The following is an 18,920-nucleotide window of genomic DNA, read 5'->3' as shown; positions in this document are numbered from 1 at the left end:
ACGATTTGTACCAGGTAAAAGCACATGGTTACAAACAGGGACACCTGCTTATTGAGCGATTCAAAGTGTTTGCCGTGTTTCCTATTCATTGAACAACTTCTGTTGAATAGTCTAAATTGCGTCTGTCTATCAGTCTGACTGAAGGAAATGTAGCAGCAGACAACAAACACTGAGTCGTTGCAGGGGACATGTGAAAGGCTCTTAGCCCTCAGAGACGAGCCAACTCTGCTTCACAGAACCCTTCGGTCACAGCTCATTGTTCTGCTGCGTGACCCAGTTGTTTTGGCATGTGAATTTTTTTTTTTTTTCACAGGTTGTGTTTTACTCTCCATGAAAACTGTCCAACCAGTAACCGCTTCAATCAAAAGGTCGCCTTTATCGAATCTGATTATCATGAGAGAAATGGAATGGCTCTAAAAGGCAGTTCTCACCAGCGCTATGTGACTGTTGTTCCACGTGTTGTTGTCCACCAGCGTGGTTCTGTTTGCCATTCCCGCTATCTGGTATCCGTAGTCCCACCAGGACATGACTCGGGCATGCTCGTCCGTGTTCTGCCTCAGCCAGTAGTACGCCTCCCTGAAGTCGTCCAGGATGTTACGGGAGCTGGTGGAGAGAGTAATGGATGCGTAGGTAGAGGAGTAGTCACAAACATGTGTATTTGCACATGGGCTTTTTGACTTTGAAGTTAAATCACTTCATGAAACCTCTATCGCTGTGCCCAAGTTCATAAAAAAAGCAATAAAGGCCTTCCCCGGAATGCATTAGTCCCTACCCACGCAGATTATCAACTATGCTACAGTATTTCCTGTGATGTCTGTTTCAGAGGAGTGTCTGAGTTGGAGAAGACAGACTCTTTTCTTCTTACTGCATGAACCAAACACAGGTACTATAGGAGAATGTGAATAGGCTTGATAAGACGGAGATTCATACACAACTCCACAGTATAATTTCTTTTGCTGTGAGAGTCAAACAGTAATGAAGTGAATGCAGAAATGTCAGCGCTGCATTTAGCACGTCCAAGCCTACTTCTACATGGCACTACCCCTCACAAGTAAATTATTCTATATGCATATATCATCCTCACCCGTCGTTGTTGTATGAGGCCAGCACCACACTGGGGCTGGAGTAGGCGTTGCTGGTGACCCAGGTGCAGTGAACGGCAAACATCATGAGCAGCATCAGCATCAGCATGGTGACAATGGACTTGATGTTTGGGCCCAAGCCCTCCTCAGCCTTCTCCTGCTCGGACACGTGTTTGCGCACCTTACCGGCCTGCCGAGGAGAGCACAGGCCCGCAGTGTGTAACCATTACTTAAACATTCAAGCATCACGTCTCTGAACTGCAGCTTGCTGCCTGTCTGGTTCCTAAGCTCCACTTTGACTACCGGCTACTACAGTTAAGGTTCAATTTAGGGCACAGAAGAAGTGTGTCAATAAAAACAGGAAGAGGGATGCGCTTTGGTTGTTCCACAAAGCGGAATAACTAAAGTAAAACATGCTCTAAGGAAAAGTGATCGTGTCGTCTTTGAAAGAGCGCCTCCATAAATAACATCGTCAGTTCAGTGAGACATTAGACCCACAAGGCCCACCTTATCGTAAAGGTTGCCGGCGTTCTTCCTGTCGTCCTCGTCGCTGCTGTCCTCGACGGGCGGGCTCTGCCTCTTCATGTCATCTCCCAGGTAGTGCTCAAAGACGCAGGAGAAGGCCACCGCCGACAGCATGCACACCACCGGAGTCAGAGTCAGCATGAGGCGCACCATCACACCCGCAAAGTAAACCGCGCTGATGGCGTATAGGGCCACTGGTGTGAGGAGAGAGAGAGAGAAGTAGAGAGTCATTGATGTTACAGACTGAGCTTGGTGAGTTTGACCTCCTTTTAAAAACATCACGTGACTTCCTTTAATTACTTAGAAATGAAGACTCTGAAGTCATATTACAGATAGACTGTGCTGTCTGATAGAGGGCATAAATCCATGAAGGGCTTTGGTCCATCTCACTGGCATGTTGAAGCAGATTCAAAGCCGAAAATGGAACGGCAGAAAGAAAAGCACAACATAGTGGAAACCTGTATACAAACTGGAGAAGACTCAAGAGCTAAATATATGCAAATGCAGCCTTTGAACCTTTTTTAAAACATGTAGAAATAAATGCTATACTACATATCCCGTTCATCACCTAAAGGAGACGACTAACAGGACAAACGAGTTATAAGATCACACATTTCAACGCGCTCGCTGAGAGAACGTCGGGGATTTCCTAAAAATTAAGCAAGGTGATTTTTTCTTATTTAAGTCAAACGTGTTGCTGATATTCCAGGGAAAACAAATTCATCAATAAAGTAGACTGGAAACTACTTTGCACAGCGTTAAAGGTAAATCTCTTTCTTTACCTAAAATTTCCAGACTCACTTTACATGCAATTTGCAAAAAAAAAAATATTTTCAGACACGTATTTATGTTTATGTCCCATTGGGTTTTTTGGATGTTATTGGATGCTTGCTAATATCCAGAGTAAGCTAGAGTTGTCCACTATGCCTTCCTCTCTATTGGCACTTCATCTAAGCCTTTCTTTAGTTGTCATTAAAATGAGAGCCTGGCCTTTAAAGCCACAGACTGCGTATAAGAAATGCACAAGGTTTTACAGTGAGGTTTACCAAATATATAATGTACAGTGATGTAAATTTACAATGCGATGTCACTTTTATTGATAGTGATGGTAATCTAGAGTTTATTGTCTCCACTTTCGCCACCATGTGTTTAATCGTGTTCAATAACGGTGGTCCAGGTCATTCCGGGAGGGCGGCTCTCACCAAAGACGCGTTCATCGTTGATGTTCTTGATGCAGAACCAGAGGCCGGCTGGGAAGGTGCAGACGAGGATGTGCAGATCGAAGAAGAAGGACACCCAGGTGGTGGGCTGGTGCTCAGAGACCGACGCTATGATGGGTATGTGGATCTTTGCATAGCTGTGAAACGCAAGAGAAACATTATGGTAAAAAGGAAGTCATCAGAATGTTAGACTAACGCATGAAAAATATTATGTTCATGGTATTCCATTTTCTCTGTAAAATGAAGCCCTCATTAAATAATGGGAGAAAAATAACTTCTTAGGTCTGATAGAATCTCAATACTTTGTTTCATTTGTTAGGATCAGCCAACTGACTGACCATGACAATATCTAGTGTAGTCCTCTTGGGGTACTTTGTATGCATTTTATTTTACATTTTTAAAGGCAGAAATAGAAAACTCGCCTCTCATCCCTGGGAACGTTGTGTCTCTCTTGTGTACACCAACATATTTACAGCAAATATGTTACAGATTCAATTCAAATCTAATTTCAAATACTTTGTCCAGTGCACAAATACAAATACGAGAGACCAGCTGGGAGGACTTACCCAGTATCCCAAAGGGAGTAGAAGCGCCCACTCCATGGAGCGATGTGGCCTGAGGGTGAAACACACAGTTAAAATATTGTTGTAGCAGCAGCCCAAACACACCAACAACACAGCGAAATGTTGGCCGATTCTAATCCAGTACATTGCAATGATAAGCCTGTCTGCAAACAGGCATCCCTCCGTACGTCCCTTCATTACCACGAACACATACTGTTGCTTACATCAACTCAATCTTACATTATCCTGCTCGTATTTATTATTCCACCACAGAAAATAGCATTCAAGCAGCAGGGGCGGGGCCACAGGGCTCCATTTAATAACTTCTAAGTAAGTGACAAATATGCCTGTCCGGAGAGTATTTAGTGTGAAATAACTCCCTGTTTTCTGGGTCTATTTCACCAGTGGTTCCGAGCAGCAGTGACTTGGGTTTGTGCATAACTACATAGTCATGGCGGTCACTAAGCGCAGTGGCCCAGGCAGCCAACACCTTTATGTAAAACACTATGTAAATGCACCAGCCAGGCGGCAGTTTTTACTCAAAAAAACAGCAGTCCATGTTTAAACAATCAAACCATAAGAGAACACGCTATGAAAGGCTTCCTGTGTAACACTCTTGTGTACACAACTTGGTTTCTTTTCTCACATTGCAATATTAGTCATTACGTTTACATTCTCATTCCCATAGAATGTGGATTCAGGGGACGAGTCAGCTTTTCTTTAAGCTCAGTATCAGTGTACATATCCAGTTCTTGTTCGAGAAAAGAAAAAACTGATTGCTTCACTTTCAGGCCTAAACTAGTTAAAATGTATGCAAGAGCTGTTGGAACACGCAAGCTTCAGGTAGGGTACGAGAACCAACCTGTGTACGTCAGGTAGATGACGGAGAGGAACACCGCTCCGGCAGCCAGGGAGACTCCCAGGAAGAACAGGGTCTGGAACTCCTGCCTGGTCAGTCTGTCCTTCAGGTACTGCAGGAAGGCGTAGACCTGAAGCAGCACAAACACTCCTGCAGAGAAACGACGCCAAGACGACAATCATGGTTCAAGCAGTGAATAGAGTGAGAACTTCTCATCCGGCTTTACAAAACTCTGCTTTGAGGGCTCGTTGCATTTATGGATTATTTTTTGTAGCCGATATTTAAGTCCCTTTGCAATGCTAGTTGAAAGAAGAACAAGTTCACATATTAAAATGCTGTAAAGACTTGAGCAATATATTTTGCACTCTGCTCAATATTCAGATTTAGTCTATAGACCTGCATTAAAACAAATCATTGGCACTTTCCACTCAGACCAGAGGTTCCTGGGTACTGACCTGCAGCCGCCATGTGCTCACTGGTCCTGATTGGCTGGAAGCCTACAAAGGGGATCTGCATGGACAAGACGAGGCCGATGATGTAGAATGTGCTGTAGGCTGAAAGGAAAGAAGCAGTTAAAGAGTGATCTGATCCTAGAGATCACGTTCAAGGCATTGATGCTTTATTGGGGTTTAGTGTGTAGGTCTGTGGAGCTTCATTAAACAAGTTAAATCATGAGCTTTTGTTTTCTACAAGAACACGTTAACATGCTGTAATGATCAAAAAGCAACCGTTTTTATTTATCCTACTATGCATGAATGTACCTTTACTGCCTTTGTGTCTGAAATTCCCCATTTTAGCGCTTCTCCCTTCAAGAACCCCTCCCAGCAAAACCCAGGATGATCCGATTGGGTTTCAAAAAGAATTTGGTGCACTTTGCAGGTTGTTGTCAAGCGGGCAGCTAGGTGCAACACAGCAGTGGGGGCCATATCGGATTGGCGTACAAGAAGAGGGGGACACCCAAATGGATGCACCAAAACAGTGAATACTTTCATGATGTGTTCCCTTTAAAGGTCACCTTTTAAAGCCTAAAAGCTGTGGTGGCAGTGAAGGATGCGCGTGGTTTGACGCGTATTAAATCAATGCTGCTATCGCACACAGCAGGCACCCGATTTAAAACGGCCACACTGCTGAGCCGGCAGAATTGTAGGAAAGGTCATTAGGTAAGAAACATTTTTGTACTTTAAACACCTATGTGTATCACGATACTGATAAATGGATAGACAGACAAACCCAACCACTCCGCAAAATGGAAGATGCATCAATCCTTCCTAGTTGGGACAATATACGACAATACACTTCTTTAAGAGAGTATTGTCCTCAAGGCATTCATCCTTACCCCTCTATTAGTTTGGCTTTCTCTGAACTAGGGCTGTAACTCCAAACGGAAAATAAAGAAATCGACTTTCAGCTGGATCCTTATTGAGGCTCGGAGTAGAATGAAGCGGTTCTACACACAGTGAATATTCATTCTTTTCCCTCATAACATTATATCTACTTCAAATCTGCCATAAGACGCCGCACGGAGCTGCAATTGTACTCATATTTTACAGTGAACGTCTGGCCGATCTCACCTCTTAATAACTAATGTATTATTATGCAATCATCAATCCACATTGAGCCAAGGGATGGCTAATGAGGTCTTTGCTCTTTGATGTTCATCAGCAACTGGACTTGAAATCAACTTGAAGCCTTCCTTAAATCACACTGAAGGGAATAGTGTGTGGAGAAAAAAAAAAAAAAAAAGATTCCACCCCAATTTGTGTCGGGGCATCGATCCAAACCACAACTCTCTCCACTGTGGTCTTCACAATGAGATTATTATTGGTATCAACAGGCGCCTCTGTTGTCTTTGTTCTGTTGGAACGACACCGGCTTTCAAACTGATTTGTGTCTTTGTTATCGTGGCAGAAACACTATAGTAGATTTGCATTTGTATGTTTTATGAACTATTCACAGGTTTTCTGGGTAGATTATGGAAGTAAATCTGTGCCATCGGGGGTTGAAATAAAAAGTTGATTGAATTTCTAGCACTGAATATTTATGCATTGAAATTATGTACCTGAATGTTTTTCAACATTAAAACACCGCAAAAAAATTCAACCTAAAAAAAAAAAATGTTGAAATATTCGAAATGGAGGCTACAATATTCAACCGCAAAAAATTCAACCTTGGCACACCAATATGCGGAGGCTACAATATTCAACCCAAATAAATTCAACCTTGGCACACCAACATCCGGGACACTAAGGTAGAGCAATCGATTCTAGATTCAAGATCAGTAGCGTGCGTCAAGCTAAAGGAGCGAGCACCCAAAACACCTTCGGCTTCGGATTGTATCCATGTCCAATAATAACGGGACTTTAACTCTTCTTCATGCCATCAGTGTGGCAACGTATGAAGAAATACATAAAAGAACATATAATGTTCACCCTAAACCAAAACGTTTGCTTGCCACTGACGATATACAACTCTATTAAATTATACAAATCAACTGAAATCGATTAAGCTCGGTTGGCCGAGTGGGTAGCACAGCCGCTCTGTGGCACTACGTTATTTTGCGCGACACGGTTCGAATCCCGGTTGTGGCGGACTTTTAATAAATGTTCTTTTATGTATTTCTTCATACGTGGCAGTGACGTAGTGCTCACTTATACAATCGTAATCGCTGCAATGGATATGGGATGCATTTTTGAACATTTTCAGAACAATATGTTTGCAAATGTGTGACGACTCAAGTGACGGAGGCAGACAACACCTGCCTGCCGGGGGGAAACAAACACGCACCCGTAGCCAAACCAGTAGGTTCAAAAACCAGTAGGCACGTAACACCGGGGGAAAACAAACACGCACCCGTAGCCAAACCAGTAGTTCAAAAACCAGTAGGCACGTAACACCGTCACTGAAAAATGGGTTCTCGTTTCAGACTTTACGAGCAAATACAGGATCCCTTTGAGATCAATTCTAATGCCTCGCATTAAGACGTACATCCCTTTATGTAAGACTCTGCGCTACTTGCAGGTCGCTGTGTTGTGCCAGATCCTCAATAAAGTTTACCCATGGTCATGAAGACTCATTTAACGTTACGTGGACTTTGAATGTCGCTTAATACCCAACTGAGATCGGCTTGTGCCGCTGTGAAAAAGGATCCTTCTACCGACGCTACTGCGGTTATTCCTGCATGTCCTGTCGGGTTTATGCGTCTGCGCGCTCCGTTAAAGCCGCTGCCGCTGCCCCCCCCCACTACGATACAGCGGCTCATCTGCCTCTTCAAGCGCGTTCCTGGTTTTCAAAACTCCGCCAATCACTCCTAACAGCTTGTCCAAGGATCTCAGCATCATTAAATGAATTCAAAACTAGAAGAAGAGGCGTATTGTGAGCGGCTGTACGCTCTCGTTTAACTTCCGCTTAGTTCATGTCCAACACAGTCTGTTAATGTACAAATGTCAGCTGTCTATTACGGAATCTTACAGACACAAACCACACTGATGACATGAAGAAGAGTTAAAGTCCCGTTATTATTGGACATGGATACAATCCGAAGCCCAAGGTGTTTTGGGTGCTCGCTCCTTTAGCTTGACGCACGCTACTGATCTTGAATCTAGAATCGATTGCTCTACCTTAGTGTCCCGGATGTTGGTGTGCCAAGGTTGAATTTATTTGGGTTGAATATTGTAGCCTCCGCATATTGGTGTGCCAAGGTTGAATTTTTTGCGGTTGAATATTGTAGCCTCCATTTCGAATATTTCAACATTTTTTTTTTTTAGGTTGAATTTTTTTGCGGTGTTTTAATGTTGAAAAACATTCAGGTACATAATTTCAATGCATAAATATTCAGTGCTAGAAATTCAATCAACTTTTTATTTCAACCCCCGATGGCACAGATTTACTTCCATAGTAGATCTTCATCTGCAGAATGAGCTTGTTGTCAAATCGTTTCCTTCTGCATTGTAGTTAATTAAACATCACACACACTTGTAAGTAGGCACAGTTCATGAGTAGATGTACTTGGTTACATTTCAACAGTTTATAATTTATTCTGTTCTCAATCCATTGTTGTAGTAACAAGAATATACTTTTATGTGTAAAACAAAGTCAATTGTACGTTAAATCTCTGCTTTTTCTCAGATCAGAGTAGAAGAGTCTGTTAAGAGTTGTTATTCTGCAGTTTTCTTTTACAAAGTAATATGGACTCAGTATCCGTCTCCATGCCAACAGAGTAAACTCTTTACTTTTAGCTATTTAAAGAGCTATGGGAACTCTTAATCTTTTGTAATTGTCACCAAATAGCCCCCCAAAAAACCCTTTACGATGTTTTACAAACGTCTACCTGCAGGTCATAGCACCTTGCCTTACTCAGCCACAAAGAAATACACATTAGGTCCTTACTATCACTGCTTTCTACCATTAAAAGTGTTAGCAAAGTAACCTTAAGCAGCTCACTTCACTTATATTTGTTGATAAAAAAAGCTAAAGATGCCTAAAATCTTTAGGCATTATCTGTATTGGGTATTTTAAGAAGTTTCTTAAAACTATGAGGAATAGTGTTGGGACCGCTATAGTAAAATTAGATGTTTCCTTGAGGGACTCTGGCACAGAGTAACACTAAATCTTTTGTTCACAAGGATCTGATTCCCCTTAGTGGCTCTGAGGCGATCTGCACGTTGGGTTGGAGCTGCATCGAAAATTAAAAGAAGTAAAAGATGTGGCGTTATGCATCTCACTGTCTAATCTAATCCTTTTCTCCTGCGACTGGCAGCCCGAGTCGGCCTTTGAAGTGTCCCAGCAGGCGGCACATGGCACCTTGATTCAACAGAGCGATGTGACGACCCGATGACTAGCAGAGAGTAGAAGCATCTGTTTTTTCTATTCTGCTGGTGAGAATGAAATTCCAGATGGATTTCATTAGGGTATTTGTGCTCCATCAGACGGGGAGCGAGAGAGTGAATGACAGGTCAGATCACGGAAGGCAGTCGGTCATACCGCTGAAGTAACTCAATTACTCTGTACTCTGTAGGCAGAGCTCACTGGGCTGGTCTTAAGAAATAATCCTATTTCAGGATGAACAATCCAAGAACGTCGTCTCCCATGTCTGCACCGCAGTCCTAGGATTCCACATCTCACAGCTTGCCTACTTTCACTTTTTAGTGTTTGTGTCGTCATTTGCACAGGATGATGATTGGTTTGGATCTGAAACAATGGTGTGGTGTCGCTGCATGAGGGTGGAGTAGTGAGCACCCGGGTTGGGACTTATTCATGACCAGTGAAGGTAAATGAGCAATGAGATGAGCTCTTTAAAGGATACGCAGCCAATTTCTTTTCGGTCTCTCTTTTATCCCACTGCCTCCTTTGTTTGTGTGAATGTGGGTATCTGAATAACTAAAGGCAGTAGTGGATTGCTCTTCATGATCAGTTACATGTTTGTACAGTGCAGACGTGACAAATAATTACTAGCTACTCTGTCACTACCCCGTGTGACTGAACAGTGCTCTAGGCCTTTTCAACATAGATGATAATACACTCAGAGTTTGGCTGTGTGTGTGAGAGCACGCTTGTGAAGCCGCGGTCCTTCATGTTCACGGTTTAGCCTTAATGTCCTACACTGAATGTCAAATAGTGAGAATCATTGCCCAGGCCTCAAATCCTTACGTCATTGAATTGTCCACATAAAAAGGTGTGTGTGTATGTGTGTGTGCTGCATCTCACCTATGTAGACCCTCCTACTGAAGCGCTGCATAAGAAGTAGGACAAATACATGAAGGGGAATAAGGTTGATGATGAACACGTAACCGCCCCAAGCTGAAACCTGTGGGACAAACAAAAAAAGAACATTTTCAAATCAGCTGGAGTTCCGAACAGATTCTAACAGTTTGTAACATATTTGTGCACCGGACGCCAGTACTACGGAGTGGACATGTGGTAAACCTTGCAATCTTTCTGATAGCTATCAGTAGGTGACTCCCCAGGTTTTATAGAAGTTCATGAAAAAATGCAGAGCTTTCAGCTGCAGTAGATGATCAGTATTGTGACCGGCCCACGGGTCCCTGTAGGCCGGGGAAGTGGAGGGTGTCTGTGTTCCTGCTCTTATTCACAACACGTGCACACACTTCTATAATGAGACGAGTTGCACTGAGAGGGAGGGGGTGAAGCCGCACAGCCCACTGGAGAGCTGTAGAAGCATTTTAAGCTTCAGCGTAGAGACTCCTCTTCAGATTATGTTGTCAGTCGCCAGTCCCTCAAATGTGCACGCAAGCACACGTACACACCTTTTAAATTGTTTTTTCAATAAGTATGGTGTAACTCCCGGACGGTGAGCAGCTGCCAGACAAAAGGCGTCAAAGCTTACAGCGTGAGGCGTTCAAAGGACCCATCACAGTCTGGCAAGTAAAGAAAAGAGTTCCCCAGATGACCATTTCTATCAGAGTAATTTTCCTCTCTGTGACGTGAGGCAAACACCAGTTGATGGGCTTCCATGTGATGATCGGATTTTGCCATCTGTCAGGGGCCCACTAATCCTTTATGGGTGCTTCAGTCAGTGCGTAGTGTTCCCACTGCCCTCCATCGAGTTTATGACTCCATTTGGGGTAACGTTTCCGATCAGGACTTGAACGTGGTAGGCCAGTCAGTACAACTCCTTTATTGAGATAAGCTATTGTCCCAGAATTAATTACAATAATTAATATTATTGTCATGTAATAATGCAGTGTCATTATTAATGAAAGCCCATCCTTTGAACAAGCAATGAACTTTATTATATAAAATTATTATTATTTTTTTAGTTTATTATATATACTTTATATGCAAACACAGAAGTATAATATCAAAGTCCATTTAACATGCAATACGAATGAACGTCAAAATGATCCAAGTCAAGCACATAAACAAATAGATCATGTAGAAATGATCACGGTCATGTCTATATATGGTAGGATGAGTTGATTAAATTATTATTGTGACTAGAATTTAAGATAAAGTGGTGTGTGTGTGTGTGTGTGTGTGTGTGTGTGTGTGCTCATGCGTGTGTGTCCTTACCATGTAGAAATAGGAGAGGCAGCATCCGATGGACCAGAACACAGATCCCGTCTTCACCGACTTCACCTGCAGTTCACACAGGACAGCATTAAATAACACACCCCCGTTCTTGCTTTGCGCACACACACACACACACACATCAGAATTATTCATTGTTTCCCTCATTAATTACAAAGCTAAAGAGGGCTTAGCGAGGCCAACAAGGCCTGACTTAAAGACCCGGGTGTAAACTACTGTTACTGGCTGGAGGAGATTGGATAAATTGGAGGACCTTAGTTGGTCGGATGTGGTGGATTCAAGGAAATAAAGGGTAGAGGGAGAATTATGGCAAGAAAAGAGAAAAATATTGGATGCAATCACAAGAGACTTATTAAAATCATTCTGTCCTGTGTGATTCATTACTCTTCGTAGGAATGAAGCTTAATGCTAATTTATTCAGGTTATGCTATGTTTTACTATTAATGTCCTTTAATAACCACTGCGGGCCAGCGGGATGAAGGTTTTACATGAAGGTTTGACTTCAAACAAACTAGCTGAAAACCGAACAGCTGTAAAGATATCTGCATTTATATGGTGAAATTAAGTTTGTATACAATTGTTCTCACAATCTGCCTTTACAAATAGATCATTATTTTTTGTGGCAGGGTGGCGGTGGGCGGAACCGCTGAACATGTTAATCAGCTGAAGAATTAGAATCATGTTTTCTACTAAAGAGCACTGTCTGTGTCTAACATTAAAAAGAATTGTGGTCATTGCTGTTGGCGAGTTTACTTTATATGATTGTGATTGTATTTTAGCCTTCTCCTCTGAAACAAAGTGCCAGGCTTGTCCCTCTATTTAGATTTGATTATTGTAGCGTCATGCATAAAAAGCACGAGTTTAGGATTTGCAGCTTGACTAGTTCCATTACAGCACGTGAAGGGCTTACCCAGAGGTAGTAGGTGAACTGCAGGGCGAAGATGGCGATGCCCTCGTTGTCGAAGGAGCCGGCCACAGAGCGGGAGATGTAGCCGGGGACGATGGCGATGAAGCAAGCGGCCAGTAGGCCCGCCCCCTGGTTCCACAGCTCCTTGGTGAGCAGGAAGGTGGAGATGGAGGTCAGGCCGCTGAACACCGGCGCCAGGAACACGCACACGTCCCGGATGTGGACAGTGACATGCAGCAGGTTGAGAACGTAGTGGATGAGGCCCGCCGTGACCATCAGGCCTGGGTACACCTGGGGGTGGGGCAGATAGGAAGGTAAAGGCAGGAAGTCTGCAGTTTTGAGTGGCCCTGAAAAATATCAGGTTTTTATTTCATTTCCTTCTCTCATGTAATATGTATGTGATTAGGGACCAATACTGACAAGCATCATTTACAGTCTGAATGAGCGATTAAAGCAGTAAAAGAATAGACACGAGCTCTGTGCAGCCTCACAGGCACTGGACAGAAAATTAGCACATTACCACCTACACAACCACGGTGGACATGTTACTGAATTCCCAGCACACAAAAACAATCTTTGAAGAATAAAGCATATTCAAGTTTGCTTTGTATTTAAGACAACATCAGAGATGCTACAGAGAAATGGAAACGAGTTTAAACGATTGCTGACCCCCCCCCCCCAAAATATATATATATATATATATATATTATATATATATATATATATATATATCATTTTTGTCATTAATGCTTGAGACAGAAAAACTAGCCGAAAACAAAGCCCAACATTGAGGTACTTTAAATTCTCAATGAAACGGTTTGTTTTGACCCCATACTATAGAAAACACCAGATTTAAATCGAAAAGCCCAAGATAAATTCACCTGACCAAGTCAGTGTAAAAATATAATTGTTAAAAAACACTTCATCAGCAGTGCTTGGACCAGTGTTTTGATTAAAGATTAAATTGTTTATACTTAAAAAAAATTATCAAACTTACTCTCAGTTCATCATTTGTGGCTTTTTAAGCGTCATACGGCACAAAATATGTGAAAGGTCTGTCCTCTAAGTGCACTCTGGTGAACAGATTAGAAGCACTCACCGTGCCCCCTACTATCCTACCCAGAGGGTACCAGGCTCTTTCGTCAAACCAGTTGAGGAACTCGTAGAAGCCATTGGTGGTGAGGTGGTGAGTCGCCCTGTAGTTGAACCTGCAACAGGGGGGGTAGAGGTAGGGGTCAGACAGGGAACAAAGGCTAAAGGCTTCAGTGTTTCATTCAGGTGATAAAGTTCAGGTCTTTACAGTCAAATTCAATCGAACCGCTCCACCTTTAACAGGTCAGGCTCGCACATTCCATGTGAACTTGAAACTATGTATTAACAACAAAGGCGCTCTGCTGACCCGTTGTGTGGAGGGCCGACTCCTATTGGGCTGTGTAAAAAAAACACTGAGAAAGATATCAATGTAAAATATCAAACAAACCTCCCCTTTGAGCATTTATCAGTTGCAGTTGCAGAACTGAGGACGTTCCAAAGTCCCCGCTGTGTGGAAGCAATGACTGACACCACAGCGTGGGAACGCGCAACACCACCGAGGAAAACTGACGAAATGGTGTCAACACCAAAAACTGTAGAAGAACTTCTACCAGCAGACTGACGAGACGGACACTCCGCAGGCGCTAAGAGACCAGCTACTCTCAGGGCAGAGCTAAGATTGAAAAAAACCTGGGGACATCAGGAGAACTGTGGATGTGACAGCACAGCAGACCGTGTTGTTTGGATCTGCAGGTGAGAACTTCATCTAATCAAGCTGCGTAGTACTTTGGAGTATCGCACAGTGATGGGAGCTGTATCTCAGCATTCAAGTCATCTACAGTTTGACCTTTTAAAAGAGCTGACTGGAAGGCCAGATCGTGTGCTCGGGTCTACAACACGGCTGTTATACAGACTGGGAATAGTTTTACAGTGTAAAAGCCTTTAGCTACAACTTCATTCATCAATCACCTATTGGCAGATAACAAAAGTTACCAGGAAAATAACTCCTTTTCTCTATTCTCCCTCACATTCTACCATCTCCCTGCCTTTCCGTTCTACAGTCATTCCATTTCACAGGACAGATGAACTGCAGCTTTGTCTCCTGACTGAAACGGTCCCAGCAGACGGTTCTCACAGCCGCTCAACATTGACCGCTAGATTGAGAGTAAGTTCACAGAATTTTGAGCGAACACGTTTATTTGATAAAAATGAAATAAAATTAAGAAGTTGTTGACTTCATTAGCGCAGTTTATATTAAGGTGAACCTGTGGGATTCACCAACTAGTTACATCAAACTAATGTTCCTTAAAACAGTGCTTTGAGCCAGTCTATGTCGTGTGTCGGCCCTCGCCTGGTTCACAGGCTCTATTAAATATTTCTACTGTTTGCTAGAACAAACACACAATAAAGACTTCCTTTACGCTACGCAAAAGAGTGTAGGTCAGACAAGGAATAAAAGTCGGTCCACCACGTCTTTTTTCTTTGACACAATGTCAGCACCTGGAATCACCACCCTGCTTTATTATTCCTGATAACAAGCCACTTCGTGTCCCACAGGTGGCACATGGCCAACACAGCAAAGTCAAACCCAAGGGCAGAGTCAATCGTTGATGACCCGCAGCGGCCTGCCGGTTTAAGATGAGGAGCGTGCCTGTGTGTGTGTGTGTGTGTGTGTGTGTGTGTGCGTGTGAACCAGCGTCTGGTAGGACCAATGAGCCTTTCACATCTGAAGAGCTGGGATGTGGCATCACCTGCACATACACACCAACATTCATATGGGGATATTTGTATCACTGTGAGCTCAAAAGTCATCATGCTGTTTAAGCAGCAAATGGAACCCGGCTGCCACCACACCAAGGTTCACCCATCACACTGGTTTTACTGTGTCCACAGAACATTGTATTGCTACAAGCCCAGTCTATAGAGGGTTACCAGCTCAGAGTGGGTTTGGACGGGGGGGGGGGGGGGGGGGGGGGGGGGGGGGGTCGAAGTCAGGTTTGTGTGTATTATCCCTGAGAGGACGCTTGTCCGGGCACATGCAGACATTTATAGCTTTGTACCATCAAAGGGCTGGAGGCCAAACAATAAATTATAAATTGAGCCTCATACTGCTGCAGAGTGCTAGCCACATGTGTTGAGTGGAGTAGGACGCCGGTGAGAGGCTCAGGCTAAAATAGATATAAACTGTAATTACTTTTTTGTTGTTAAGTGGCCATGCAGTGCTGGTCAGTGCTCTCTGAATACTTGATGAGACTCCTTTTGTTGGCAGACAGCGGGGCAGAGAGCGTCAGAGTGAAGACCCCATTCGGCCAACTAGTCGTAAACCATCATTCAATACTGTACACGACATCCATAGTGTAATGTGTAACCTGGCACGTCCTGGATTTCTGTTTAGTCCTTCCTTATTTAATCCCCATTAAAAGGATTTTTTAGGGAGTTTTTCCTTCCGCGGCAGGTCAGAGTTTGGGAACCGGAGTAGAAAAGCCCTTCATGGCATCTTCTTGATTTTGGGTTACACAAAATGAGTTAAATATTATGTTTATGATTTTATAAAATGTGACTATGTAGGACATGTTGTGATTAGTGTTATTACAAAAGCCTGTTAAAGGCATGGCCACAAACCCCCCCAGATGCAAAAAGGCTCGGTCTGAGGAAACAAAAGCAGAACCTTCAGAAACCCTACTTGGATAGATTTTACACTATTCCTAGCCTAATTCACTTAGTAACTGAAGCTGTTCTTTCTTGTGATTTCACTCCAGCCAGCGGATTCTTTGACGATGTATTAATGTAGTGAGGTGTGGTAAAAAGAACTAGCTTGGATCGAGAGTTTAACCCCACAATAGCACACGCACACAGATTATTAGGACAAAGTAGATTAATCAGACTGTCATGAATTTATTTTCTATGTTTAAACAAAAAGTTTATCAAAGCATCATAACAAAAAGGATTACAAGCCTGTGGAATTTGCTGTTTTTTTGACAGCAAAATTGAATTGGTTGTAGAGTTTTATCAGTGTTTCTCCTACTAGAATGTGTTCAAAGATAATGTGCCAAAATACCTAAATTTAGGCAATAAACATGAACTAAATGTCAGGTTTCGTAACACCCCTGAAAAGAATGTTATTGTAATCATCATGGAGGAGCCGAGGCTGTGCAGGGCAACAAGAGAAGCCTGGCACACAACACCCTGCAGAAAATACATGGGAATGCAATAAAAGTTTCTAATCTGGCTTTGTTGCTTATTAAAAAAAAGCACAGATGTGTAATGTTGAAGAAGCAACTGCACAGAACTATAACTGAACCCGGAGGGCCAAAGCCGCTCTCCAAGCTCTTAATTAAAGCCTCATGAAAAGTTGGATGGTGAAAAACAGCTGAGGGACAAGCTCATCTTATTTTCATGTGATGCCCTCCCTCACACAGCCTGCATGTGGCATAGGAAGTGGAGCACAATCAGCCCAGGAAAAACCCCGGCCGAGTGGTAATGGTGCTCATTTATACCCAAAAGCCCGTGCAACCAAGAAGTGGCTTTTCAAGAAAGGTTTCCACATCCTAGGTCTGGGAGAGGGCGGTGGGAGTTGAAACCAGTAGAGGCTTAGAGTCGGGAGCAGGGGGGAAACCGAACAAAAACATTTATTCAAATTCATTCAATCCCCACAAACAATAAGCAGGGTTTTATTGCAGTTTACTCCAGGGCAAGGTGTAATGAAAACTTGCTTTAGACATCTTGGGCATCTGTGACAAAAGCCTCTCAGAGGGGAAAGTGAAAGGTTTCTTTTTTTCTTACAGCGACTAGCGGTGTATTCCCAAAGACTAGATTTTTTTTACATTTGGACACGAGACAGGGAACTAAAATGCAGTTGAGAACAACACACGCAGTTCAGATGGACCCTGAATGCAGCTGGTTGGGAACATTGTCTGCCAGAAACATCAACAAACAAGTAATTCAAGCACATTCGATTATCTTTTTTTACACTAATCATGAGAAGGAACTCCTAACTAAGGTACTTTAAAATGTCAGAAACGGCCCCTTATTCAACCGAAGGAACAAAGGTTAGAGGAAAAAAGAAAATCAATGTTGAATTGGCACGGATCCAAACCCTGTAAACAGTCCAAAGGAGCAGCAGGGCACCGTTGTTCCACTGCTCTCCCTCCGATACGTGCATTCCTCCATTTGTGAGATCACAGCGTGCGGCCTGCCTCTGGCATTGCATTACTCTACGCTGACAAACCTTGTGAGAATATAATATTTTTGAAAAATAATAAAAGACTGAGATCTACAGATTGGGGAAAATGAACAGTTCAAAAGACCCACAGTACATTTCCAGGAATAAAAAGAGCTCTATTTTGTAGTCCCTATTAGAAAATTGCCACATCTTGATGGAGTTTGCAGGGTTCCTGTTTGAGCTCTGGTTGGTTGGTTGGTCAGAAGCCCACAAACAACACTCGTCTCAGCCCTCTGCAGTCATGATGATTATTTAATGAAGCGACGCTCCACTTGCGCGATGCGTCCAAGTGCCGTGGGAGCAGATCGTGGGGCCTCGTTTACTACTGAGGCATCGGGTCCTCTTCACACAGCCTCGGGAAACCAGAAGAACCAAATGACCACACACTGTGTGTGCAGGTCGACAATCGGACTCCCTTCCTGGCTTGTGTAACTCAAGTTAATAAATGGCTACATCTCTATAGGATGGCTGATTTGGACTCCTCATGCCTGCCAACTGAAGATACGTCTCCCAGAGTATGCAAAAACTGCGATTGATAAAACTGAACTGAATAAAACTAAATGTTGTGCTCTGGCCTTTGAGCCTCTGATTGTCTCCAATGAGTGATGAGCCCATTTCCTTTCATATCACCGCTGTGACCTCTGCAATACCACCAGAAAATCATGAGCAGGTCTGCAGCCTGCAGACTATGAAACCTTGGTCTGCAGTTTTCCCCGTATTACTGATGTGGTCCCGCCGGATTTCAACTGTGGGAAAAAACCTATCGAAATGCATTCGAAGCTAAGTAGAGCATTTGCAGCTTGTCACTGAGGCCTGGAGCTTTGTGTCTTAAATTAGAGGTCACGGGTTCCATCTACGGTGGGGGGGAAGCCTGCATGATGAAGGAGGCAATACATTTCCATGAGACTGGCTTCTGGGGTGAGCCTGTCCTCTTTATCATTTGGCTCTCTGGCTGAAAAAAAAAAGATACTAAACTGCTTGCCGACTGGAATCGCCAAAGAAAACGTTGACGAGTTTGTTCCGAACAACACAGTCCCAACACAGTAAGAGGTTAGCATAGCTGCAATAGCAACAATTATGAGATGTTTATGAAGGAAAAGCAAAGAGCCACCATAGAGCCTTAGTTAAATATTAAGGCTAAGTGATATTTTCATTTAACGTGAGACTGTAACCCTCATTACAGTGAGGTGCAGTGAATTGTAATATGCTGTAACAAAAGTCAAACAAGCTATTTTGTTTTTTTCTGTCAGTTATCAAACTGGGACAAAGAATTACTATACTGATGAATATTTATCCGACAGCCGCAGAGGCTCCGTTGTTGCATTAAAAAAATTCAACTGAAAAGAAGGCAAGGCCATTATGATAATTTCTTCTTTTGTTTGTACATCTAATCTGTGCAACAAAAATACTCTGATGGGAGGTGTGCCGACGAGTCAATTCCCTTAATTGCACATTCATGAGGA

The 18,920-nt window shown here is 43.1% G+C and overlaps 1 protein-coding gene and 1 long non-coding RNA gene across 2 annotated transcripts in view; one reads left to right on the top strand and one right to left on the bottom strand.

Moving 5' to 3' along the window:
- LOC119197672 (dolichyl-diphosphooligosaccharide--protein glycosyltransferase subunit STT3B-like) overlaps positions 1–18,920 on the bottom strand; it is a 30,477-nt gene that overhangs the window by 2,019 nt on the left and 9,538 nt on the right. Inside the window, exons 2-12 of the mRNA XM_037454188.2 lie at positions 13,303–13,411; positions 12,207–12,494; positions 11,279–11,344; positions 9,953–10,052; positions 4,705–4,803; positions 4,253–4,399; positions 3,394–3,442; positions 2,810–2,964; positions 1,590–1,801; positions 1,085–1,272; positions 432–603 (exon numbers count right to left, since the gene is read on the bottom strand). Coding sequence (XP_037310085.1) covers positions 432–603; positions 1,085–1,272; positions 1,590–1,801; positions 2,810–2,964; positions 3,394–3,442; positions 4,253–4,399; positions 4,705–4,803; positions 9,953–10,052; positions 11,279–11,344; positions 12,207–12,494; positions 13,303–13,411 — 1,585 coding nt within the window. The remainder of the gene's footprint in view (positions 1–431; positions 604–1,084; positions 1,273–1,589; positions 1,802–2,809; positions 2,965–3,393; positions 3,443–4,252; positions 4,400–4,704; positions 4,804–9,952; positions 10,053–11,278; positions 11,345–12,206; positions 12,495–13,302; positions 13,412–18,920) is intronic.
- LOC119197697 (uncharacterized) lies at positions 13,444–15,142 on the top strand. Its single transcript, XR_005114436.2, has 3 exons — positions 13,444–13,988; positions 14,297–14,400; positions 14,793–15,142. It is a non-coding gene; the product is annotated as an uncharacterized LOC119197697 (long non-coding RNA).

The sequence above is a fragment of the Pungitius pungitius genome, chromosome 11 (assembly GCF_949316345.1).
Source record: "Pungitius pungitius chromosome 11, fPunPun2.1, whole genome shotgun sequence".
Taxonomy (NCBI): domain Eukaryota; kingdom Metazoa; phylum Chordata; class Actinopteri; order Perciformes; family Gasterosteidae; genus Pungitius; species Pungitius pungitius.
Note: the sequence above shows the minus strand (reverse complement) of the source record. Positions and strands in the feature narration are given on the sequence as shown.